At 30.8% G+C, this 27,222-nt stretch overlaps 3 protein-coding genes and 1 non-coding gene across 6 annotated transcripts; all 4 read right to left on the minus strand.

Moving 5' to 3' along the window:
• Positions 1 to 696: 696 nt before the first annotated feature.
• Positions 697 to 7,266, minus strand: LOC101261678 (ribosome biogenesis protein WDR12 homolog). 2 transcript variants are annotated; one of them, XM_004232120.5, is made up of 14 exons: positions 6,957 to 7,266; positions 6,277 to 6,377; positions 5,350 to 5,456; positions 4,828 to 4,863; positions 4,661 to 4,746; positions 4,267 to 4,334; positions 4,076 to 4,186; positions 3,852 to 3,977; positions 2,429 to 2,572; positions 1,932 to 2,040; positions 1,647 to 1,783; positions 1,518 to 1,553; positions 1,334 to 1,432; positions 697 to 1,076 (listed from the first exon to the last, which is right to left on the minus strand). In XM_004232120.5, the coding sequence occupies exons 1-13, from the start codon at positions 7,126 to 7,128 to the stop codon at positions 1,340 to 1,342; spliced, it is 1,326 nt and encodes a 441-aa protein (XP_004232168.1). In that variant the 5' UTR covers positions 7,129 to 7,266; the 3' UTR covers positions 697 to 1,076; positions 1,334 to 1,339. The 2 variants fall into 2 exon arrangements, with proteins under 2 accessions (XP_004232168.1, XP_010316221.1); XM_010317919.4 differs by having other exon boundaries at positions 697 to 1,100.
• A 44-nt stretch (positions 7,267 to 7,310) lies between these two features.
• TRNAN-GUU (transfer RNA asparagine (anticodon GUU)) lies at positions 7,311 to 7,384 on the minus strand. The gene has a single exon. It is a non-coding gene; the product is annotated as a tRNA-Asn (tRNA).
• A 13,584-nt stretch (positions 7,385 to 20,968) lies between these two features.
• LOC101261381 (glycine-rich RNA-binding protein 3, mitochondrial) lies at positions 20,969 to 26,849 on the minus strand. 2 transcript variants are annotated; one of them, XM_069293920.1, is made up of 5 exons: positions 26,630 to 26,849; positions 22,984 to 23,131; positions 22,832 to 22,900; positions 22,321 to 22,427; positions 20,969 to 21,830 (listed from the first exon to the last, which is right to left on the minus strand). In XM_069293920.1, exons 2-5 carry the CDS (start codon positions 23,117 to 23,119, stop codon positions 21,141 to 21,143), a joined length of 1,002 nt encoding a protein of 333 aa, XP_069150021.1. In that variant the 5' UTR covers positions 23,120 to 23,131; positions 26,630 to 26,849; the 3' UTR covers positions 20,969 to 21,140. The 2 variants fall into 2 exon arrangements, with proteins under 2 accessions (XP_069150021.1, XP_004232167.1); XM_004232119.5 differs by lacking the exon at positions 26,630 to 26,849 and adding an exon at positions 23,453 to 23,619.
• On the minus strand, positions 24,186 to 26,769 carry LOC101260888 (exocyst complex component EXO70E2). The gene is made up of 2 exons (XM_004232117.5): positions 26,630 to 26,769; positions 24,186 to 26,431 (listed from the first exon to the last, which is right to left on the minus strand). The coding sequence occupies exon 2, from the start codon at positions 26,297 to 26,299 to the stop codon at positions 24,320 to 24,322; it is 1,980 nt and encodes a 659-aa protein (XP_004232165.1). The 5' UTR covers positions 26,300 to 26,431; positions 26,630 to 26,769; the 3' UTR covers positions 24,186 to 24,319.
• Positions 26,850 to 27,222: the final 373 nt, after the last annotated feature.

Below are 27,222 nucleotides of genomic sequence, written 5' to 3' on the forward strand. Positions count from 1 at the left end.
AAATTCCACTTAATATTTTATTATTATATTGAATAGCTAAGACTCGATTTTTGAGTCCGTTCGAATCGAGAATTGTCAATACTTGATCCTCAATGGCTGAAATTATTGATTACACACCGGTAAGAATTTTGCTTTGGCATCCTCTAAAGGACGGATTTTGAACAAAAATAGGATCTTATGCTGAACTTGTCGCAATTATTAAGGTAACTAACGATAACTCCCTGATTATTTTTTCAGTTTCTTACCCTGGCAAAAAGATCCATAAAATATACACGAGAGTTGCATATTTTGTTGACGTAAACAATGCACATTATTGTTTTGCACCATTTCGAATGATACATACAACCAAATCCACTTAACGTATATGATGCCGATTGCAATACACGATGTAAGTTGTAAACTTTGTTAGTTCATACTGGTAGTAGCAGTAGTGTAGCATATTCCTTGCAATTTCTGAATAAATCGAGCTGCTCGTATATTTGAGAAACTCAAACCTTACTAAGAAATAAAAAAGGAAGGCCTTACTACTTTCACTTGTACTGTACATATCTGTTTTGGTAATAAACTCACCTCCATTGACAAAAAAACAAGAGTGTGTGTTAAAACAATCCATTTTCACACAAAACTCAGGACTGTTTGAGGCATCTTTCAAAAAGATAGGAGAAAAAAAGGGTAAAAAAAGCAACGGCTCCAATCTCCAAAATAAAATTTTGATAATCATATAGTTAATTCCAGATAAATTGGTACGAATGGTTGCTTAAATAGAATACAGTTCTAGGTGACCGTATAAGATCCTTTGAAAATTCTCTTGGGATATATTTGTATTGCAAACTCACTAGGAACCCAAAAAAATGAGCTTCAATTCATTTAAGCCTCGCAGGAATATATAATACAAACCATTTCCAACTCCAGCTTTGACCCAGCCGATTCTCCCTACGCAAAATTGCATCATCTTTTGAAGCACAATATCGGAAACAGGGGAGAATCTGTCCTGACAGAACAAAAGTTCTAATCATATACTTGGCCAATTCCTGTTCGCACAAACTAACTTGTCACCCGCGCCAAGAGTACAACTTCTGCCAAATGAACAATTGTCACAACTACCAACAGGTCAATCAAATGATAGAGTGCTTCAAAGTCAGCAAAACACATCAAGCTCTACTCTCTGCATATAATGTTGCCCTGTCCTATCACAACTTTGATACACAGAAAACTTAACCATACATGCGTTGTATTCCTTTTTTTTCCAAATAATTTGTGTTCTACTCCACCTAACTAGGCTGTGAAAAATATTTTCCTCTTCAAACTCTACTGCAAAAATAAAGTAATTTACCTCTAATCACAACACACAAACATCCGAAGAGATGCAAAGCTTCGAGTCAGCCCCACCACTGATTACACTTTCACCTTTCCACCAATCCGCACACAATACCTGTATTGACAGACTAATGTTAGCAAATTCTAATGTAATAGAACAAATACTCTAAAACCAGCTCTTAGAAGGCAAACAGTAGCACCTTGTCCTTGTGAGTATCAATGACAGCAAGGGGCCACTGCAATACAAATTGTTTTTCCCATGAATAGAAAATGTAAGTGCTTGTAAAACATACTAATCATTATAGAAACATCAGAGGTATAACACTAACCGCAGTTCTTAAGTCCCACAACATTACTTTCCCATCATAAGATGCAGAAACCAAGTGAAACCGTGATTTTTCATGCCATTTGCAGGCGGATATCCAAGAACTGTGTGATGAGAACTGATAGACAGGTGCCGAAGAACCTGGAGTGATAATGAAAAAGTTTTTTTTGTATATCATTGTGTGATGTAAGGTCGTCAGTTACTTGAACAATTTAAACAGAGAAACAGGGATTAAAGTTTCAAGGGTGTGTTTAAAGTGCTTCTGCAAGTTGGACCAAAAAAAAGAAACCTGGTTTTCGGGGATCCCATATCCTAAGAACGGGGTCAGAACCACCAGCAGCAATGAGGGAAGAACCTTCACCTCCAACATCAAGGCAATTAACAACTTTGTCGCAATACTGTTGAAGAGGAAGGTGGTTATTATCCATACTTCTAGGACAAAACAGTTTATAGCTCTCAACAAATATACTAAAAAACACTATGTCTTGGCATTAAAAAGGCTCAAAACCGGGTACTCATCATGATGAGGTAATTTTTAAAATATGATTGTTGACCCAAAGGGAAATGTTATCTCTGACAGAAAGTAAAAGCAATATCAGTAGGAAAAGAATATGTATGTGTTACACCTTCCACAAAAATTTCATAATTTCATATTCTGCAAGTGGAAAATTTGTTTTGGCCCCCCTCCACAATCCATATGTATATAGTTTTAGAAAATACTAGCCTACATGCACAGGACAGTAGAGATATGACTGGAAGAACAAGAGAAAAGAGAAGGCATGTCACCAGGTTCAATGAATCCTTGCCCATCTCAACATCCCATCTTCTTATAGAGTGATCCCATGATGCTGAATAAATTGTTTCATCTTGTGGCCACACCACAGATGACACACACTGTGTATGTCCTACAAGTGTAGATTTAGCCTCCTCCTGAGATCATAAGATGTGATAGAACTTTTTGAGAACAAGATTATGATAACAAACATTGAAGAAAATTAAAAATAAAAGAGAAAACAATAGAAAAGGAAGAGCCAAAAAAGAGAGAGAACATAGACAAAGCAACTTAGAGTGATATAATAAGAGATAACACCTCTCCTCCTAGTCAAAGACACGACATATTTCAAAAATCAATTTCAAAATATTTTGACCCTTCAATTGCATTGATGAACATAGTCATTTGAGGAAATCAAAAGGTTTTTCTTTTTTTGTCTTTCACCAAAACGGACACAAGATTTTGCTAATCTATATCAATTGTCAATGAGAGATAACATAGAAAGTCAGAGACATTTGACTGGCACAAAATTGTTGCTGAAACAACATTGAGAAAAGAAGAATATAATGGCAATAAAGGTGGTAATAAAGAACAAGGGAGGAAGTTAGGGATCAGAGAGGGATAGCAGGGAGGGGGAAGGAAGAAGAAGACATACTCCCTCTAGTTCCAGTTAAATGGCGGTATGTTTAAGGCTACAAGTTTCAAAAAACTTATAGCCAGTTATGTCGTATTTTAGACCACAAGTTCCTAAAGTCTTCATTTCTTTCTTAAGCTGCATGTCAATTCAAACTATATCAATAATTTGGAATGGAAGAAGTATCAACAGAAAGTTGGAGGCGCTGAAGGAAGAAGGTTGGAACAATTGAATTGCTGTAGCATATAAGAGGTAGTATGGAAAAGGGTGTGAACTAAGATTCAGGGTTGAAGAGGATTTGTGAAAATAGTAAAAGTAGATGGTTCCTTACGTCTATGTCTTGCACTGGGAAGTTTTTGAAATCAAACAGTAACTGCAGCCATGAACTGTTCTTTCCTCCTTTTTTAACTGTTTTTGGGAACAGACACATTGGAGGCACTCCAGGAAGAAGGTTGGGACAATTGAATGGATGTAGCACATAAGAGGTAGGATGGAAAAGGATGTGAACTAGGATTCAGGGTTGAAGAGGATTTGTGAAAAAGTAAAAGTAGAGAGTTTTTTACGTGTATGTTTTGCACAGGAAAGTTTTTGAAATCAAAATAGTAACTGCATCCATGAACTATTCTTGCCTCCTTTTTCACTGCTTTTGGGAACCGACACATTATCCTTTTTATGGATAAGGTAGAAGTTAGAACTTAGAAAAGAGATGTTATCCTTATTAAACAGATCATGGATTTTTATACACTATGTGGAATGAAATAATGTATCCTTCTGTCTTAAACCTAGGAGAAATGTAGTCATACTTCTACTTGAGGATCCTCCTCATCGGCATTCTTCTTCCTCTTCTTGACTGAAATGACGTCACCTGTATCTGAGCAGCCACTTGCTTGCCACAAAGCTATTTGGGAATCCCAGGACCCTGAACACACCTGTCAATGCAATAAATACTGGGATTCAGTAAGAGTTATTAGAATCAATTTCATAATCAAAAGCCTTAAATGATCAATTAAGTGAAGAGATGCATGACCATATCTCCAGCAGGATTTGCTGTAACACTTTGGACGGAAGCATTATGTCCATGTAAAATCTTAAAGGCTCTAATCCTCTTTGTCTGATCCGAAGACTCATCTGCATCAAACTTTTTAGCCAAACAATACTAATTAGGGGAAGATCACGAATTAGGCAGTGAGCTATAAGGAGCACAGGCACATCATTTACCTTCCAGAGACGCAGTGTCCTATCCTTGGAAGCCGTAGCGACTATTTGATCAGCACCATTTTGAGCCACTACAGAAAATAAAAGGTATAAGCATGATTAATAAAAAGACAGAATTCCAGAAGAAATGAAGCACAGAGAAGTACATATCCAGGAGAAAGTCAAACTATATCTCCATAATGATTGTAATGCTGTAAAAGTTTTTGGTATCCAGTAGGTTCCGGTATTGCAAGGCAAGTTAATAGAATGGATATCAACAAGAAATATTAAAAAGAAAAAAGAAATATCAAGAGCAAGTGATGTGGGAGTATGAACATAGTGTCAAGGTAAATGATAACGGCAGCAGACGATAAGGCCTAATGCTAGACAATGAGCAACTGAGATATCCCAGTGATACCTCTTGGTTTGACAACACAAACAGAAGTAATTGCATCAGTATGGCCCTCCAGTAGATGCGTACAAGATCCAGCAGCCATCCATATTCTGTTTAGCACTATCAAATGTTAGGTTGATACAATAACCAAAAAAGGCGATTAGCATAAGAGTAAAAATTCAGTAGGTTACCTTCCAAAACCATCATAACATCCAGTCACAACAAACCTGTCAGATCACAAATATGCACATCTTGTCAATTAAGGCAATAGTTGATTGTATGCAAAGAAGACCTTTAATTACATTATTAACGGTCACCATCAAATATTTTAGGGGGGGAAAAGCACATGGAGGATGAAATTTACCTTCAAAACACAGGGGACAATAGCAGCATAATGTAATTATATAAAACAATGTGTTCCTTATTAATCTAGTGAGTAAAAGACACTATGAGTGATGTCAATGCACAACACCTGGAGAATAGGGTACAGAGAAACAATAAACAAAGAAATGCAAACACTCCATTTAGTTATATTATGCTGGCTCTATTTTATTTTATTTTTTGGCTAGGATAAACCAATATTGTCTTTCAGTAAAGTTAGCATACAACCACCAAATCTTAAATATATTAAACAAAGAATGATATACAAGGCGGTAAAAATTACAAGGATCAAACTGAGATTCTAGAAAAACAAATTTCACACTCATGCTTACATGGAATTAGAACCATCAACTGCACTGACCCAATCGTCATGCAAAGATGGCTCTTCTTCTTTCCTCGGAGCCACAGCTCTAATGTACTCAATCTCCAATATTTTCTCCTGTAAAAGATATAGAAAACAGTTGGAAGAAAGATGAGTAGAAGAACCACTGAATAAACGTATAATAACATAAGTAAAATATATTGTCAAAAATCTCAATGGTTTGTGACTCTGAAAGAAGTCACTTCTGGCTAGTGAACAAGAACATAAGAAAAACAACTAGGAGGGAACTAGAATTACAGAGTAACAGTACTTCTAGAACCTTCAGGTGTGTATATCTTTTTGCAATACGTAAAATTATTTCAAACGCCTCATAAGTATAACTCGGTTATCTAATCATTTCCAGAAAGAAAAAGTTTTGTCATTAAACTACACTGACTACAATTTTTTGCATTTATTGTTACAACCTACAATTTTAAAACAGAGCTGTTAATACTTTAGATTTTTCTACAACTTTGAAACTCCAATTAGAGATACAATTGTAAGCATATAAAGAACAAAACCTACTACTGTGGAGTCAGAACGAAATCCAAGCAACGAGGGACAACATTTGAGCTAATCCAGATGTTGGTACAAGTTCACCTCGAGCTCGGGCCACTAATACACTTCTGTTTTCGTGTTTAAAATCAATGTTTACACAAATGTACAGAGTTCATTTTACGTTTTTTTTCTGGAAACAAGATTAGCCCCCTTCCTTAAGTATCTTTTTCTTTGAGTTGGTCTGAAGAGACAAAACAGTCCATTCTATGAGTTTGGAAACAAGATTAAAACCAGCTTCCGTAAGCATTTTTTTATTTTGTTGGTCTGAAGAAACAAAACAGTACAACTGGAACTGTGGTCATTCAAGCAGTCAGGAAGTTCTTTCAGGAAAGAAACTTACAGCTGAAATGCCCTTGGCAAGGAGAAACTCTTCAAGTGACATGCGGACCAGTTCCCCATCAATGAGAAAATCAAAAGGCTCGGGATTCCAATCATCATTTCCTAATAAAATCAAATGGCAAACAGGTAAGCATACTAGTAAAAAACACAAATAGCAAAATCACTGGGCAGATAGTACAGTGCTAGTCCATTATACATAAGATCAGGTCCTTTATTTAATTAAATATGAAACCCCCTCTTCTATATATGATCCCAAATTTAGACACAATATACATTTTGATAGATTCATTTCTAAGTTACTCAATTATGGCACCGTTGACCCATAATAACTAAGCTCTCGTACCATAAACAAAAACCTATTCAACTTGTCAATATAGCTTAACAAACACTCATCTATAGCAATTTACTAGCTCATAGCTTAAACAAGTGAGTTAAACCAATCAATTAAGCCAAATTGACGATTTACATGAGCTATATACAACAACCACTCTAACCCACAAGCAACTATTTCAGTATCAACGACCATATCCTCTGTAATTATAATTAATTCTCTAAAACAAAAAATAAATCCACTTCCATATAAACTCAAAACTAAATGACACAACCAATCAATCAACCACATCCAAGTCCCATACTATAAGCACATTCCACTTAACAAAATCAGTTAGAACTAAAAGTTACCGGCTTTAAGGAGGTTGTTGACGATGGAAGAGAGGCCCAATCGGGTAAGATTAGAGGGAATAGCAATAGAAGTAGGCGGAGCCTTAAAGGGTGCTTTCAACTTCGTGACGAACCGGACCTGTACACGCCTTGCAGCCTCTTCAACGTTGCCATCAATGTCCATACCCGCCATTAAAAAAGTATTGTGTAGAGAGAGAGAAGGGTGCGGAGTGTGAGGGTAGAGACGTTCACGGGCAAATTCGTTGCGGGTGGAATTAGGGTTTAAGGTTTTGTCGACGGGTCGAACTAGGGTTTAAGAATTTGGGTGGGTGGGTTAATTGTCCGTAAATGGGGCAAAAGAAAAGAAAAAAAAAACGCTAGAAGGAGGGCTTGAACCTCCGACCTTGTGGTTAACAGCCACATGCTCTAACCAACTGAGCTATTCCAGCTTGACGATTATTTTACCGTCATATAATTTTTAACCCATATGAACTGTCAATTTTTATTTTACCACTTACTATTAACGCAGTAATATTTTTTCGCTTACTATTAACGCTAGGTATTATTTTTTCGCTTACTGTCAACGCTAGGACTAAAAAAGTACAAAACACATAACCACTTACTAGATTATGATGAAATAAATTTATTTTTTCAAGAGTTTATTTTTACTTTTTTCTGTCTCATATTAGTTGATCATTTTACTAAATGTATTTCTTTCATATTAATTAATTATTTTACTAAATCAATGAAACACTAATTAAGTTTTTATTATTATATTACTCTTGCAATTAATTCTTTTGAAAAGTGTTCATATTTGTTTGCAAAAATTTCAAGTTTTTAAGGAATAAATTAGTAAAATCATTTTCTTATTTGTGACTTCTTAAACACGATGCAAAATTGAAAGTCAATTAATATGGGATGGAGGTAGTATTGTCTTATATCTGAGCATAATACATAAATATGATCCTTAACTTAGCTTCAGCGGATAACTATGCCCTTCAACTTTGAGTATGCACAAATATGCACTTAAACATGTATAAAATTAAATAAGTAGACACATATGTCTTACATGCCATAATACATGTAGGACGCCACATAGAACACAAAATTTCAATGCAGGGTGCCATGTAGAACGGATTTGCCTATTTGTTCAATTTTATATAAGTTTAAATGTCTACTTGTGCACATCCGAAGTTAAAGAACATAGTTATCATCTGATACCAAATTCAGGGTTATATTTATGTATTATGCCTTATATCTATTCCAATGATATCTTTTCATATGTCGGATGCTATTAAGCATATTTTTCATAAAATTATCTTTGATCTTACCAACGTGAATAAAGGATATTAACCGTCTTATTTATGATTTTTTTTAATTATAGTAACATATTGGAGGAAGATTAAATGTTCAACTTCAAATAATTATTTTTAATCATTTGTATAGTTGAGTAAGATTATGTATCTATTTATGAAGTAATAAAAGGTTCCCATTAATATTTGATACCTTTTTTAAAAGTTAAAAAAATGATTTTCTTTTTTAAAAAAAATAAACTTAGGTCATTAAAAGTTGGTTATTCATGCAGCCTAAATCAATTATTCTTAATGTCATAAATTTGAAGTAATATAAATATTGATATCTAAAATCATAATTTTAATAAATATTGATATCTAAAATCATAATTTTATCATTTTTTAATATTTTAAAAACAATTTTTTTAAAAAAAATAAAATTAACTTCTTTTAGTTTTATGCTAGATCAATTTATATCACCTAAGATGAAATGTAAAAAAATACACGTATGTTTCTTACAATGTTGGTAGTACAATATAAGCTTCCTTAAAACAAAACTACCTGTCTAATTTGCTATTACTAGATCATAACCAAGAGTACTTTAGCCCATGGGCAAAACATAAAGTCCACTAATTTGAGGAGCAAAAATGAAAGACCAACCTATAAGATATATGTTGGTCTAGTGCCAATAAAATGAACCCATATTTTAGTAACCTGTTCAATGCGTTCATATTTTAATAGGTTGGGCGAGTGATAAAAATATGATAAAATATGGATAAAGTATGAATTAGTAAATCGAAAATGAAGTCACAAAATGAAGTCATATAATAAGTCGAAAACCAATAATTGAAGGCTAAATCATTTGTCTAAGGGATTTGGTTATTACATAAAAATTACAATTTCAAGAGGTTAATGATCTTTTGTATAATCAATTTACTATAGGTCTATATGACAATATTAATATAGGTTAATTTTAATGATGAAAGAGTAATTATAAGCTATTCGACACACGTGTGCGTGCTTGCGTGCGAGCGTGAGGCGTGCGTGTATGCGTGTATGTGCACTTATTAGAATTTCATTTAAGTATTCTGATAAAATGAGCATTCTTATTTGTTTACTGGTCATTATATTTGTTTCTTATACTAGTATATATTGTATTCGTTTACTGGTCATTATATTTGTTTCTTATACTAGTATATATTGTATATGTATTGATCTTTATAAGTTTTGGACTTTTCGATCATGAGATGTTATTGTTCGAGTTTTGACTCAAATAAGTGATATTAAGACATTATAAGTATTCTCAAGTAAGTTCATTTTCTATAATAATATAATCTCTCATCGAAGACTGTTGTAGTCAAACTTATTTATTAGTTCATTGAATATTTCATATTGCGTCACAATAATTACTTATGCACTAAAGTCTAATTTAAAAATAAAGTTTGGCCTATTAAGTAATTGACCGTCTAAAACTCACATCGAAAGTAGAGCAACTTATACAGATTTACTACTTCTACATAACACTGTTATAAACGAAGACATAATAAAGGGGTAGACTGTAATCCTATTCATTTCATGAACTTCAGATTGATAAGATTAAAATAAATCAAAGCAAATTTAGGATAAATCATGGGGAAAAAATATTAAATCTCGTCAAAAAGTCTCGATTCATTTTCTATGATGAGATTAATGGATATGACAGTAAAATTTTGAAATATCATATAATCTTTTTTATCAAATTCAAAAAGGCTAAATTGAACCAACTTTAATGGATAGATCATAATTCGAATCATCTCGTGAAACTCAGATTGATAAAATTAAAATAAATTAAAGCAAATCTAGAATAAATCATGAAAAAAATATTAAATCTCGTCAAAAATATTTAATTTTTAAAACTTAAGTAAATAATGAACTTTGCCTTCTATCAATTTTTATAAAGAGAAAGTAGACCAACAAATTGATTTTTTTTCTCAACTCAATCAAATCAATCCACATCCAGAATGAATTAATATTCAAATTAATTTTTTATATGTTGGATGATTTATATACTAGAATGATTTCTTATAAGCTCTTAATTTCAAATACTCTTTTATTACATATAATAATGTACATATTTTGATACAATTTTTTTAAAAAAAGTATATTAAATATGTCTCCTTATGTACTTAATGCCTTTAAGATATTCATTATGAATAATTAAGTTAATTTATTCATAATTTTAAACATATAAAGAAGTTCTTATGCTTTTTGTATTTATAAAAATGAAATAAAAAATGAATAAGTTGTTTTTCTATTTCCACCTTTTTGTATAATCAATTTACTATAGTAAGTGATCTTTTGTATAATCAATTTACTATAAGTGTATATGATAATATTTATTATAGGTTAATTTTAATGATGAAAGAGTACTTATAAGTTATTTGACAGACGCGTGCGTGCATGTCTGCGTGCGTGCATGTTTACGTGCGAGCGTGCGTACGTATGTGTATGTGCGCTTATTAGAATTTCATTTAAGTAATATGATTACTGGTCATTTTATATGTTCCTTACACTAGTATTATGTTGTATGTGAATTGATCTTCATAAGTTTTGGACCTTTTGATCATAAGATGTTGTTATTCGAGTTTTGACTCACGTAAATGATAGTAAGACATTATAAGTATTCTCAAGTAAGTTAATTTATTATAATAATATAATTTCTCATCGAAGTCTATTGTAGTCACACTTATTTATTAGTTCATTGAATATTTCATATTGCATTATAGGTTATTTTTCTAAAATAAAAAAAAATGGACAACCACAATAATTACTAATACGCTAAAATCTAAAATAAATAAAGTGTGGCCTATTAAGTAATTGACAGTCTAAATCCACATCGAAAGTACAACAACTTGTGCAGCCTTACTACTTCTACATAACATTGATATAAACGAAGACAAAATAAAGAGTTTATAATTTATTTTATCACTTTTATGTTCTCGTAAGAATGAATCTCTTATGGTTTCAAAACTGTTGATGAACTTGAGAACTTCAAAAAATTATTTTTGAGGTGTTGTGTGTATAACTATGTATTTTTATTTTCTTATTTCTCAAGTTGAATTTTATGATTTTGCATTCATTTGTTTAATACTTAATTTAAATGTAGTTTAAACTCATTTTTTTTTCAGAAGTGGATTTTGGTGAAATCGTCATTGGAAGTGACTGCTTGATGAAGATCGAAATCTTTTGTATTCTGTTGAATTGCAAAATGTACTGCTTTTTTAATATAGGCAAAATACCATCAAAATCTTATCATTTTCGTCAAGGTGAATGAATTCAATCACATATTTATTTTTAAATTTAACTAATAGCTTTTGTATTTGTTTGTGAAGTCTCACTTCACTTTCTATGATGCGATTAATATAAAATTTTGAAATACAAAATAAGTAATTTTATTGAATTTAAAAAGGTAAAATTGGACCATTTTTAATGTATAGGCCGTAATCCAATTCATCTCATGAACTCAGATTGATAAGCTTAAAACAAATCAAAGCAAATTTAGGATAAATCATGAAAAAAAGATATTAAATCTCGTCAATAATGTTTTATTTTAAAATTAGTAAACAAAAAGTTTAATGGATACAATAGTAAGATTTTGGAATATCAAATAATTTTTTTTATCAAATTCAAAAAGGCTAAATTGGATCAATTTTAATGGATAGATCGTAATCCGACTCATCTCATGAAGCTCAAATTGAAATGATTAAAATAAATTATAGCAAATCTAACATAAATCATGAAAAAAATATAAAATCTCGTCAAAAATATTTAATTTTCAAAACTAAGTAAATAATGAACTTTGCCCTTCTATCAATTTTTATAAAGAAAAAGTAGACCAACAAATTGATTATTTTCTCAACTCAATCAAATCAATCCTCATCCCGGAATGAATTAATATTTAAATTGATTTTTTATATGTTAGATGATTTATACACTAAAATAATTTCTTATAAGTTCTAAATATAAATAATTTCTTATAAGCTCTAAATTTAAATACTCTTTTATTACATATAAATATATGTATTTTGATACAATTTTTTAAAAAATACTTTAATTATATCTCCTTACGTACTTAATGCCTTCAAAATGTTCATTATGAATAATTAAGATAATTCATTCATAATTTTAAATGTATAAAGAATTTCTTATAAAGTACTGTCATTATATTACTTTTTGTATTTATAAATCAAACAAAACAAAAAATGAATAAGTTATTTTTTTTATTTCCACCTTTTGTATAATCAATTTACTATAGTAAATGATCTTTTCTATAATCAATTTAGTATAGGTCTATATGATAATATTTATTATAGATTAATTTTAATGATGGAAGAGTACTCATAAGTTATTTTGATACACGCATGTGTGCGTATGTGCATGCGTGCATGCGTGTGTGCGCTCTTATTAGAATTTTATTTAAGTCTTCTGATTAAAATGACAAATGGTCATTTTATATGTTTCTTACACAAGCATTATATGTTGTATATGTGTTGCTCTTCATACGTTTTGAACCTTTTGATTATGAGATGTTATTAATCGAGTTTTGACTCACATAATTGATAGTAAGACAATATAAATTTTCTCAAGTAAGTTCATTTATTATAATAATATAGCTTCTCATCGAAGACTATTGTAGTCAAAGTTATTTATTAGTTTATTAAATATTTCATATAGCATTTTAGGTTATTTTTCTAAAATAAAAAAAGGACAACCACAATAATTACTTATGCGCTAAAATCTAAAATAAAATAAATTGTGGTCTATTAAGTAATTGACCGTCTAAATTCACATCGAAAGTAGAAAACTTATACAGACTTACTACTTCTACATAACATTGTTATAAACGAAGATAGAATAAAGAGTTTATATTTTATTTTATCAATTTTATGTTCTCATAAGAATGAATCTCTTATGATTTCAAAACTATTGATGAACTGGAGAATTTAAAAAAATTATTTTAAAGGGGTTGTGTGTATAACTATTTATTTTTATTTTGTTATTTCTAAAGTTGATTTCTATGAGTATGCATTCATTTGTATGATACTTAATTTTAATGTCAGTTTAAACTCAATTTTGTTTCAAAAGTGGATTTTGGTGAAATCATCATTGGAAGTGATTGTTTGATGAAAATCGAAATCTTTTATATTCTGTTGAATCGTAAAATGTGCTGTTGTTTTAATATGGGCAAAATACCATCAATATCTTATTATTTTCGTCAAGGTGAGTGAGTTCAGTCACACATTTATTTTTAAATTTAACTAATAACCTTTGTTTTTGTTTGTGAAGTCTCACTTCATTTTCTATGATGCGATTAATATAAAATTTTGAAACGCAAAATAAGTAATTTTTATTGAATTTAAAAAGGTAAAATTGGACCAATTTTAATGTATAGGCCGTAATCCAATTCATCTCATGAACTCAGATTGATAAGATTAAAATAAATTAAAACAAATCTAGGATAAATCATGAAAAAAATATATTAAATCTCGTCAATAATGTTTGAGTTTTAAAATTAAGTAAACAAAAAGTTTAATGGATGCAACAGTAAGATTTTGGAATATCAAAATTCAAAAATGCTATAATTAGATCAATTTTAATGAATAGATCGTAATTCGACTCATTTTGTGAAGCTCAAATTAATAAGATTAAAATAAATTATAGCAAATTTAAGATAAATCATGAAAAAATATTAAATCTCGTCAAGAATATTTAATAATTAAAATTAAGTAAATAATGAACTTTGCCCTTCTGGCTTCTATCAATTTTTATAAGGAGAAAGTAGACCAACATATAGATTTCTTTTTCCAGATCAATCAAATCAATTCTCATCCTGAATTAATAAATATTTAAATTAATTTTTTATATATTAGATAATTTATACACTAGAATAATTTCTTATAATCTCTAAATTTTAGATACTCTTTTATTACATATAAATGTACGTATTTGATACAATTCTCAAAAAAGTACTTTAAATGTCTCCTTATGTACTTAATGCCTTCAAAATGTTCATTATGAATAATTAAGTTAATTTATTCGTAATTTTAAACGTATAAAGAATTTCTTATAAAGTACTCTCATTATATTACTTTTTGTATTATAAATCAAATAAAACCAAAAAATGAATAAGTTGTTTTTTTATTTCCACCTTTTGTATAATCAATTTACTATAGTAAATGGTCTTTTCTATGATCAATTTACTATAGGTCTATATAATAATATTTATTATAGGTTAATTTTAATGATGAAAGAGTACTCATAAGTTATTTGATACATGCGTGCGTGCGTGCTTATTAAAATTTAATTTAAGTATTCTGATTAAAATGAGCATTTTTATTTGTTTACTGGTCATTTATATTTCTTACACAAGTATTATGTTGTATATGTATTGCTCCTCATACGTTTTAGACCTTTTGATCATGAGATGTTATTATTCGAGCTTTGACTCACATAAATAATAGTAAGACGTTATAAGTATTCTCAAATAAGTTTATTTATTGTAATAATATATTTCTAATCGAAGACTATTATAATTAAATTTATTTATTAGTTCATTGAATATTTCATATTGCATTGTATGTTATTTTTCTAAAATAAAAAAAGGACAACCACAACAATTACTTATGCGGTAAAATCTAAAATAAAATAAAGTGTGACATATTAAGTAATTGACCGTCTAAATCCACATCAAAAGTAGAACACCTTATACAGACTTACTACTTCTACATAACATTGTTATAAACGAAGATAGAATAAAGAGTTTATGTTTTATTTTATCACTTTTATGTTCTCATAAGAATGAGTCTCTTATGGTCTCAAAACTATTGATGAACTCGAGAATTAAAAAAAATTATTTTAAAGGGGTTGTGTGTATAACTATTTATTTTTATTTTGTTATTTCTCAAGTTGATTTCTATGAGTATGCATCATTTGTTTGATAATTTTAATGTTTTAGTTTAAACTCAATATTTGTTTGAGAAGTGGATTTTGGTGAAATCATCATTGGTAGCGATTGCTTGATGAAAATTGAAATCTTTTTTATTATGTTGAATTGTAAAATGCATTGTTTTTTTTAATATGGGCAAAATAACATCAAAATCTTATCATTTTCGTCAAAGTGAGTTATTTCAGTCACACATTTATATTTAAATTTAACTAATAACCTTTGTTTTTGTTTGTGAAGTCTTCATTTTCTATGATGCGATTAATGTATAATTTTGAAATACCAAATAAATAATTTTTATCGAATTCAAAAAGGTAAAATTGGACCAATTTTAATGGGTAGGCCATAATCCTATTCATCTCATGAACTTTGGATTGATAAGAATGGGAAAATGCATAAGTACCTCCCCCATCCCCCCCAATCGATGATCGAAATCCGAGAGAAACACTTATACTATATTAAGGTCCTATTACCTCCTGAACTTATTTTATAAATAATTTTCTATCCCTTTTCGGCCTACGTGGCACTAGCTTGAAAAAAAATGTCAACACGCGCTGGACTCACAAGATAGTACCAGTTAATTTATTCATAATTCTAAACGTATAAAGAATTTCTTATGAAGTACTCTCATTATACTACTTTTAGTATTTATAAATTAATTAAAATAAGAAATGAATAAGTTATTTTCTTATTTCCACCTTTTTGTTTAATCAATATACTATCATAAATAATCTTTTGTATAATCAATTTACTACAGGTTTAAATTATAATATTTATTATAGGTTAATTTTAATGATGAAAGAGTACTCATAAGTTATTTGACATACACGTGCGTGCGTGCGTGCGTGCATGCGTTAGCGCTTATTAGAATTTCATTTAATTATTTTGATTATAATGAGCATCGTTACTCGTTTACTAGTCATTTTATATGTTTTTTAGACTAGTGTTATGTTGTATATGTATTGATCTTCTTAAGTTTAGAATCTTTTGATCATGAGATGTTATTATTTAAGTTTTGACTCACATAAATGATAGTAATACGATATAAATATTCTCAAGTAAGTTCATTTATTATAATAATATAATTCTTCATTGAAGACTTTTGTAATAAAACTTATTTATTAGTTCATTGAATATTTCAGATTGCATTATAGGTTATTTTTCTAAAATTAAAAAAATGGACAACAACAATAATTACTTGTGCGCTAAAATCTAAAGTAAAATAAAGTGTGGCCTACTAAGTAATTGACCGCCTAAATCCACATCGGAAGTAGAGCAACTTATACAGACTTACTACTTCTACATAACATTATTATCAACGAAAATACAATGTAGAGTTTATATTTTATTTTATCATTTTTATGTTCTCGTAAGAATGAATCTCTTATTGTTTCAAAACTGTTGATGAACTCGAGAACTTAAAAAACTTATTTTTAAGGGGTTGTATATAACTATTTATTTTTATTTTCTTATTTCTCAAGTTGATTTTTATGAGTATGCATTCATTTTTTTGATACATAATTCTAATGTCAGTTCAAACTCAATTTTTGTTTCAGAAGTGAATTTTGGTGAAATCATCATTGAAAGCGATTGCTGGATGAAAATCGAAATCTTTTATATTATGTTGAATCGTAAGTGCGCTGCTTTTTTAATATGGGTAAAATATCATCAAAATCTTATCATTTTCGTCAAGGTGAGTGATTTCATTCACACATTTATTTTCATATTTAACTAATAGCCTTTGTAATTGTTTGTGAAGTACTTCTTTTGTTATGATGAGATTAATGTAAAATTTTGAAATACCAAATAAATAATTTTTATGAATTCAAAAAGGTAAAATTGGACAAATTTATTGGGTAGGCCGTAATCCAATTCATCTCATGAACTTCAGATTGATAAGATTAAAATAAATCAAAACAAATTTAGGACAAATCATGGGAAAAAATATTAAATCTCGTCAATAATGTTTGATTTTTAAAATAAGTAACAAAAAGTCTCGATTTATTTTCTATGATGAGATTAATGGATAAGATAATAAAATTTTGGAATATCAAATAATCTTTTTTATCAAATTCAAAAAGGCTAAATTGGATCAATTTTTATGAATATATCGTAATCAGACTCATCGTGAGCTTCAAATTGATAAGATTAAATTAGATTGAAAACATTTAGGAAAATCATGAAAAAAATATTAAATATAGTCAAGAATCATTTCTAAAACTAAAGTAAATAATGAACTTTGCCCTTCTATCAATTTTTATAAAGAGAAAGTAGACCCAACAAATTGATTTTTTTTCTCAACTCAACCAAATCAATCCTTATCTAGAATAAATTAATATTTTAATTAATTTTTATATGTTAGATTATTTATATACTAGAATAATTTCTTATAAGCTCTAAATTTCAAATACTCTTCTGTTACATATTAATGTACGTATTTTGCAACTTTTTTTTTTATAAAAGTACTTAAAATATGTCTCCTTATGTACTTAATTCCTTCAAGATGTTCGTTATGAATAATCAAGTTAATTTATTCATAAAACGTATAAAGAATTTCTTATGAAGTACTCTTACTATATTACTTTTTTAATTTATAAACCAAATAAAACAAAAAATGAATAGGTTGTTTTTTTATTTCCATCTTTATTCCTCTCATGTTTTGTCAATTTTTTCTTTTCTAACTTTTTATATTTACTAGTGAACTTATTTGCATAAAGTGCGATTATAAAAAATAATGAGCTATGAATAATTTTATTAAGTATCATATAAATAAAAATATATTTACAATATAATTGTTAGATCATTATTTTTTAAAACGAAAAATAATATATAAATTCAATGCATAATTAATTTTTGAAGTTTTTACTGACATTCACTCCATAATAAACATAAAAAATATAACAACAGAAAAAAAAATCAATGTGATGATTTCTACATATTCTAACAATATCTCTAAAAAAAATAACTATAAAAAATTAATGCAATGATTTCTATAATTATTAATTACTTTAGAGTTTAGAAAAATAAAAAGTCGTTAATATAATGAAAAAATATATAACATTAAAACTTATATTAAAGAAATGACTTTTTAGTTTATTAACATTTAATATAATTAATAGAATTAAAGCATTGAGGTTTAAATGATGAAAATGTAAAGAAAAACCCCCCAAAAAAAAGAAGAAAAAAAAGAAAAGATCAATTATTAATTAATAATCAGCTATACTTTTGCAAAAATAAGAAATTCAAAAGCTACCGCTTTGCCTACACATAAAAATATATTTCTTAAATATTTATCTTCCTTGTATTCCTCTTTTTACCTTTTATTTTTGTAGTTCATATATATAATATATTAAATTTATTTTCACAAAAAAAATTAAACTCTTTCCATTAAAAAAAAAAGATGAAATTTAACAATTAAAAAGATAAGTTATAAATATAAACCTAACAAAAAAAATGACAAATTACAAAAATATAAAAAATTTTGAAAATGATTGTGATAAAGATTTATCAGATGAGAGAAATTTAGGAGAAGGAAAAGAAAAGTTTTAGGAAAATTAACTAATAGTGTTTTATTAATGATGAAAAATAAAATATTTTAATTTTCTTCAACATTTTACAACAAATTAAATGATGTTAATTGAGATAAAATTAATGGGTAGAACATATTTATTGTAATAAAAAGGAGACACACACACAAACACACACATATATATATATATAATTTTTTTTAAACAATAATAGAAATAGAAGGTATAATGTTAAATTATGATAATAAGGATTAGAGTTAAATATATTTATTTAGAAAATTATAAAAATAGAAGGTAGAAAAAATTATTTAATATAATAAATAAATTATGGTAATAATAAAGAAATATAAAAAATAATAAATTATAATAATGATTGAGAAGTTTAATATCTTTCTTTCTTTTTTTTAAAAAATAAATAAATGCCCCATCAGGGTTTATTAATCAACAAATCAAAAAGTAGTATAACTATCAATTCCAACAGTAGATCAATCACCAATAAATTAAAAGAAAAATAAACAAATGTAGAAAAATGACAAGAGCTTCACAGGTTTCCAAATTTCATATCTAGTTATCTTTTTCAATCAACCGTGCAGAAATCCATGGCTATCTTGACAGTATCATATCCGTCCGACCTTCATCTATTACAAATAATCTCATGTCCGGCCTCTAGCAATCTAATTGTATGTGTTTATATAATATTTAAAAGTTGATGTTAAAAAATTTCTCAAATTCTGTAATTAAGTGTAAAAAATAAATCTTCTTAAATTTTACAATTAAGAAAAATGTTTTAAGGTAAAAAATTGATAACTGAAGCTTTTATGTGAATGATTTGTGATGGAATGATCAAATACTATGCTTAATATTCTGCAAAAATATTAATTAATATTTTATGTTTTGATATAAAGAAAAGCAAAAAAAAAAAACCACAAAGAAATAAATAAAAATCTAGCCCTTGGAGGCATCCCACAAAATTTTAATTAGTTGGAAGAATAATAATTGGAAAATTACGCGGTTAAGCAAATTTATATTATTTAATTACTCATCTTAACTATAGTTTGCTATAATTACCACTCACGACTAACATTATACATTAATTATGTGGGCTGACTTCGAGTTTGTATAATTACCTACATTTGTATATGTATAATTCACAAGAATATACAAATTCATATGTATAATATACAATTATTTAATCAATATACATATAAAATTCACCTCTCTTCCACTCTCTAACCTCTCTTGCTCGCCTCTCTCCTTCCTCTCTCAATCTCGCTCGCCTCTCTCATCTCTCTCCCAATCTCGCTTGCTTTTTATACAAATGCATTAGAATAATCTAACCAATATACATATATAATTCACCTCTCTCCCACTCTCTGCCCTCTCTCTCTCACCTCTCTCCCAATCTCGCTCGCCTTTCTCCTCCCTCTCCCAATCTCGCTCGCCTCTCTCCTCTTTCTCTCAATCCCGCTTGCGATATATACAAATACATATGTATAATATACAATTATCTAACCAATATGCATATACAATTCACCTCTCTCCCATTTTTTGCCTCCTCTCTCGCGTTTCTCTCTCCTCTCTCCCCTTTCACTCGCCTATCTCCTTCCTATAATATGAAGCTACGAATTGTAATTATCAAATTATAGCTATTGAGAATAATTAGGCTATTCTTAAGTGGCTATATGTGAAAGTTCCTCAATAATAATTTGCTTCATATGCAGTTAATTTTCACCATACGTGATTTGATTTGTTTTTTATTAAAATAGAAAATTGTTACTACTGAAAATATAAAATATAATATAACATAAAACAATTAGCTACCAAAATTGCAGAGAATGAATTTTATGAAAAAAGATTTAATGTTTAAGTGCTACAATTGGGAAGAAAACGATTGTATACAAATTCCTTTTGAAAGAATCACTGCGATTCAAGAATGATTATTTTTAAAAAATAAAAATGAAATTGCTGCTTGTGGAAGATTGAATTTTTGACTTCGCAATCGTATTTCACGGTGTTAAAATTAAAAGGATCTGGCTGTGCAGCAGCGAGTTGTCCGTTTTGGTATTAAAAAAAAAAAACAGTTGCCCTTTAAGCATTTTTTTCTTTTTTTAAAGAAGTTACCCTTTCGACTTCAACCACTTCATATTTACTTAAACACGTTCTCAGGTTTCACTTACTTTTTTCTGGCTAGTTATGCATCTTTTATTCTTGAATGAATTTAACATCCTCAAATGAAAAAACAAATGCACGTTGCAAATATTGCCAGTACGAATTGACCAATTCAAATTAAATAAGCTGAGTACTATTGATACTTGAAAAGGAAACATCAATAGTCAGAATTATTTATCTTATTCACGCATGACTCAAACATGTCCTAGACATTTTCTTGATACCAAAAATCACTTCAGCTCCTGGTGTTGGCGTAATCCTTTGGTTCGTCATCGTCATCCCTGTAGTTCCCTTCTGATGTTTCCTCTCCGAGATGTTCATTTACAGATTGAATTCCCTGATCTGCACTAACCTGTTCTTGGCTTCCATTATATGATGCTTCAGATCTCCCACCAAATCCCGTGTTAGCGAAGCTATTATTATTGTTACTAGGAGCTCCACCAAAGTCATTCCCACTGTTGCCACCACCATAACCACCTGAGAAACTACTGCCTTGACCAGAATAATTGATGTTTGGAGTGCTGCTTCCGTAGTTGCCACCCTCAACAGGGGAACTGTTGTTCCCATAGCTGCTACTACCACCTCCATAGCTACCGTAGCCTCCAGCAGAACTGTGACCACTAGAAAATCCACCACCGTAATTGTTGGTTTGGTAACCTCCAGAACCTGCAAAATTTCTGCCTTCCCCCCCGCCATAGTTATAGCCACTACTGCTACCGTAGCCACCTCCTCCAGCAGAATTGTAGCCACCTCCTCCAGGAGAATTGTAGCCACCAGAAAATCCACCACCTCCACCTCCATAATTACTGGCTGCATAACCTCCACCACCTGCAAAGTTTCCACCTTCTCCACCATAGCCACCTCCAAAACCATCACGACGTTTTTCTGTGGCATAATTCACCTTTATCCGTCTTCCATGAAGATCCTGAATAAGTTACAAAGTATAAATTACTTTAGCACCATTACTAAAAGAAATCCAAAATTGACCAGTGAGAGCTTAATTTGCTAGTAAATATCACATTGATCGCCCAACCCAAGATGGAACTGGTAGGACGTTTGGTGGGACAGGTGCAACAGGTAAGCTATACAGATATTTAAGCGAGTGGAATTACAAGCGATAGGATTATCAAGAAGATTCTCACTCTCTACAAATAGTTTTACTCTGTAAAGTGATGACGATAATTACTTCATGAAATTTATTAAACAAACTAAAAGATGTCACTGTTCCATGCAGATACAAAGTGTGATTTCGGTGAAATATTGTCCTCTGAACTATATGCATTACAAGTAAAGATGTCCTTTCCCTATGAAATCCATATTGGTCTGTTCAAGTTCTTCTTTTTCAGATACTGCTAAAAAAATCTGTGTAGCTTGTGTTCACAAGGATACCTTTCCAACTAGAAGTAACATCATACCTGGCCATCCATGGCCTGCATGGCACTTGTTGCTTCTTCACTTGATGGAAAACTAATAAAACCAAATCCTCTGGACCTCCCAGTTTCACGATCCAGAATAACTCTAGCTGCAAAGGGGGAGGAAATAGTTTATTCCAAAGTTGAGTTAAATAACACACAGCAAAAGAAGCTGGCCTCAGAGAAATCTCCAGAGAGACTGCACACAGATCTGTCTCATGGATCATTAGAATTGAGACCTTTCACCAAGAACTAAATTGATAAGGAAACATATCCAGTTAAGACCAAAGACGTCTTGTTTCATTAATAGGAGAAATGAATTTGACTTCAACTTCATAACTAATTCAAAACAATGGATAATAATTGTTTCTTCTACATATTCACTATGCCATAATGATTGGAAGTGCTAACTTGTTTCTATTAGTAATCACCACAGACTTGATATTAGCTAATGCTGCATCTACACAGTGATTCATCCCTTTTAAATGAAATGCATAAACAGTAACCCAAGTACCTTCGATTACTTCACCATATTGAGAGAATGTCTCTTTCAGAGAACTTTCATCAGTGCCATACGAGAGACCTGCAGTAAACAATACACAATTAGAGTAAACAAAAGAAGTGAGCAAATAACAAGAGCTACACACAAAAAAAACATCTTCTCACCCCCAACGAAAAGCTTAGACGAAGACATGCTTCTTATAGTCTGGAAAAGTGAACCATTTGAGGCAGAGAGTTCCAAGTTTGCGTTTTTGCCTACACCATGTCTAAGAATATTCCCAATTTTATTGACAAAAGCCATCTTTAATCCAACCTAGTAAACCAGGACAGTAAAGATTCAGTATCACACATTCAATGTAAAAATAAACAAATATTTTTGAAGGAAGTCATCAACAACAGGGCATAAATGAACGGATTTGAAACTAGTTGGTATATGTAGTATGAATAATCAATAGATTCATCAAAGAGTTGGTATGTCAACCATCAATCTGACTCCTTTACCCAAAAACCATTAATGCAATTGAGATCATGCAACAAATATCGAAAATGGTAAAACCCTGATCTTGAAAAAGCTTAAGAAAAAAATGCTACAAATACTCAAATAAAAAAATCTGAACCACCTGAAGAAACTTACCTTTGGTGGAATGATTGCAATGAAGAAGAACACTTGTTGTCTCGTTATACCCTAGAAGGGTTTTACAAGTCCATTAATATCTCAAAATAAATGTCGGCCTTGCGATTACAACTCGATCATTCTTGGCCGTTGGATCAATATGAGGCGGTCGTCAACACAACCTTCTCGTTTTTGATTTTTTTTCATTTACTTTTTTTGTCCTTTAATATTCATTTATATATGTAAATATCATTTAAATTATCTTTTCACAATTTATTTATTATTAATCTTATTTTAACGGTAATATGAAGTTCAAGTTTACAATCATTTCTTGATATTTAATTATTAAAAAGGGATCTTAAACATTAGATTATGGTACAGTTTAGATAATTTAAACCTTGTTAAGCAATGTTGTATTTGTATCTTTTAAGCAAATGTGGTGGTTGAAAACCATAATTATTATTTATATACAAAAGTAAATCATTATTATTTTTACACATGCACTCTGATTTAAGGATGATTGTCTATATCAAACATAATAATATCTGTGAACAAGATGATTCCATTTGTTAAAAAAGAATGTTGTGGCATGTCAATCAAGATTCAAGATATGAAATCTCCATGCACAAGTAGCTTTTTCCAGGACCCAACTAGGCCTAGAGCTACTAACATTTTCCTGGTTTTGACCATGACAATGAAGTTAGCAGGAAAATTAACAACCAGCTAGCAAATAATAAGTACATGGCATTTGACCTTTTTGCACATAACACCAAATTTCTACATTCAACAAGTTATGAATTCATTTAGATTACAAAAATAGATATATCTAAATGTAAACTAGTATGATGATTGAGGATTAAGCCTGTGTGGAAGAAATCCCTGATTAGCTCACTTCCTGTGGGAACCATGTAAAGATCTTGGAGATCCCTCAAACAGATCCAAAAGGAAGTTCTCCAAATCGTCCGCAGTATACTTTATGTGCTTGTCGCTTATATGGTTGGTGTGTCTTCCAACAAATGTCCTGTATCCCTGGATAACCTTGAGTGATGTTGAGATTCGAAGATCTTCACGAAGTTGACTATCTGGGATAGACCATCCTGTCTGGCTCTTGTAGACATCCTCAAATGAGAGATAAAAGTTGTTTAGTCTATCCTTGAGAAGAGTTCTCGAGATAGAATTCGAGCCTGGATTATATAGCCCTTCATCTCTGAGGAAAGAGAGGATAGAGCTCCAAGTAGCTCTCTCATAGCTCATTGCATGATGTTGGAATTTCCAATTATGTTTTCGGATCCAACCATCACCTAGTAGTGTTCTTAGATTGGAATTCTTCACCTTCTCAGCCATGTAATGAATATTATTCATTAAGAAAAGGTGACCTAGTGACTCATCCTTGTATAACCTGGCCTTATCCTCAAGGTTGCACTCCAAGATTGAAGTGAAGGATCGAAAATGTTGAGCCAGCGGAGAAATGTGACTGCGTCTGTCTGTGTTTTCTTCTTCTCTATCAGGTGTCATGTCTGGTAAAATGGGCACTGATTCTTCCTTCTCATGGCCCTTCAGAAGCTCATCAAGTGTCTTGCTATAATCAATAAGAGTTTTCATGTAGTTCATGACATACCTCGTGAGATGGTGTATTCCGCCACCAGGAAAAGGGTTGGCTGATATGCTGGAAGCAACAGCATTTTCAAATTCCAGAAAGGTTGCCTTTGCACAATCACCCAAGCTTCTAAGAATGTCTTGGCACTCTCTTCTAACGCATAACCCCGCCTCATCAGAGTACATAGCATCAATATCTGGGATAAGATCCGCAAGCACCTCATACATGTCAAGAATCCGAATCAATTTCTCCGGTTGATGAGGGCCAATAGCTATGGCTTCACCAAAGTTCAGAAGCTGCAAGATTGAAGCTTTCGAGGCCTCAGCAAAGCAAACTGAACCAACTGCTTCCAGCTCACTAAAAATCTGATCACTTAGCCATTTTTCACTGGCAAGATAAATGCGCACAAAGATCTTCATAGCCCGTATCCACCTCCTGATTTTGGAGTTCAACGAGTTCCATTCCATCTTCAATACATCCTCGATGCTCAACTTCTCTACTTCAAGAATGAAGAGGCAATCATCCAAGCCATCTTTTCTGACATTGATAAATGCTTGAGAACATTCCCGGCCATAATTTGAATCAAACATCAAATTGGCAATGCATCTTAGGTCAGGAATAACATCTGGATGCACCAGTTCAATGATGTACTCCCCTGAACTCCTACTCATGCTATCTCTTTGAACCACATCCTCAATCGAGTCATCCCCAAACGACACAATCGAGCCATCATCCAACGTATCATCTTCACTGGAGCGAAAAGACATATGCTCCGGCTCAAAAGGCTGCCTGTTGTGAACAAGCAAATGCGTAAACTCCTCCTCAAGACGATTCATTGCTGTTTGCAGAAGATCAGTAGCCCTACGCAGAAGCTCATCTTCTTTACTACCTTTAACCAAGTTCAAACTCTCCAATCTCTCAATCAATTTTCGACCTTGATCCACATACCTCAAATACTCATAAGCTTCTTCCTGGCCACAATCCCATATCATTGACTTACCCACCTCCCAGTTCATGACCTTACTCTGCACTAAATTCAGCTCCTCCTCCAGCTCAATAAGCTGCTCCTCAGTTTCACCAGCTCCCTCATCTTCGGGTTCACTCACTCTAGTTATAGAAGACAATTGGGAACCTAGATCAGCTAAAATTTTCCTAGCATCATCCGTTAAAGTCCTATTTGACCCCAACGCTTTCACAATTTTCTGTGCAGCAGCTATTAGGTTTTCTTCTTCTTCTTCCATTAAGGGGACTGAAGATTCACAGTCTCCCATATAAATTCAAAAACCAAGAAACTAGCTCAAGCTTAATCCTAAACAGGTAAAGACTGCAACTTTTTAACTTCTACGAAATACCCAAGAAATTACAATCAAGAAAGAACTTCACCAAGAAATATTATCTGTCACCTGCAAAGATCAACTACTGTAAGAGTTAACCCAAACCCCTTTCGAGGGCAATCTAAAAAAAAAAAAGAGGCGGCTGGGTATAAGATAAGAAGACAAAAGCAGCAAACTTTAGGTTAACTAAAGTGGGAGATTTGAGGATGAAGAAAACACTGGTCAGAAGTAGAAGCAAGAAACAGAGGAAAGTGAAAATGCACAAACCTCAAAGCTCAAATCTTGAATATGCAGAAAGAGAACAAATCAGCAAACAAGATCCATATATGAAGCAGAGAGGAACTGACTCTTTTTTTAACAGTGGCAATGATCAGACAAAGAATGAAAAAGAAAAAGGTGTTTTCTTGGAGAAATGAAGCTCAAAATTAGTGCAGAAAACCGACCATCCAAAAGTATATGTGAGTTGCTGCTTCTTATTGGAGTAAGCGGCTTTCCTTTTTTTTTTTTTGGGTAATGAATTGAATAACTTTGGCCTTCGAGAATGGGCAGTGCTAGTTTGACCTTCAGTCTTTCAAGAAATATCTTGGCAACTTTTACCTATCGTTAAAGTTGCATGTTGGTTTATTACTTTCTTTTTATTACTTTCTCCGTTTAAAAAAAATAATTAATTATTTAATTTTATTTAAAATAAATTTTTTTAAAAAAGAATATTTTTTAATTTTATGATTGTAAATTAAACTTGTATCAAAATATTTTTTAATTTTGTGGCCTTAAACATGGCACATGAAAAGTTAAAGTTAAAAATTTATCAAAAAAAAAAGGAAGCATTCTTTTTGAAACAGACAAAAATGGAAATGTCA

The sequence above is a fragment of the Solanum lycopersicum genome, chromosome 2 (assembly GCF_036512215.1).
Source record: "Solanum lycopersicum chromosome 2, SLM_r2.1".
Taxonomy (NCBI): domain Eukaryota; kingdom Viridiplantae; phylum Streptophyta; class Magnoliopsida; order Solanales; family Solanaceae; genus Solanum; species Solanum lycopersicum.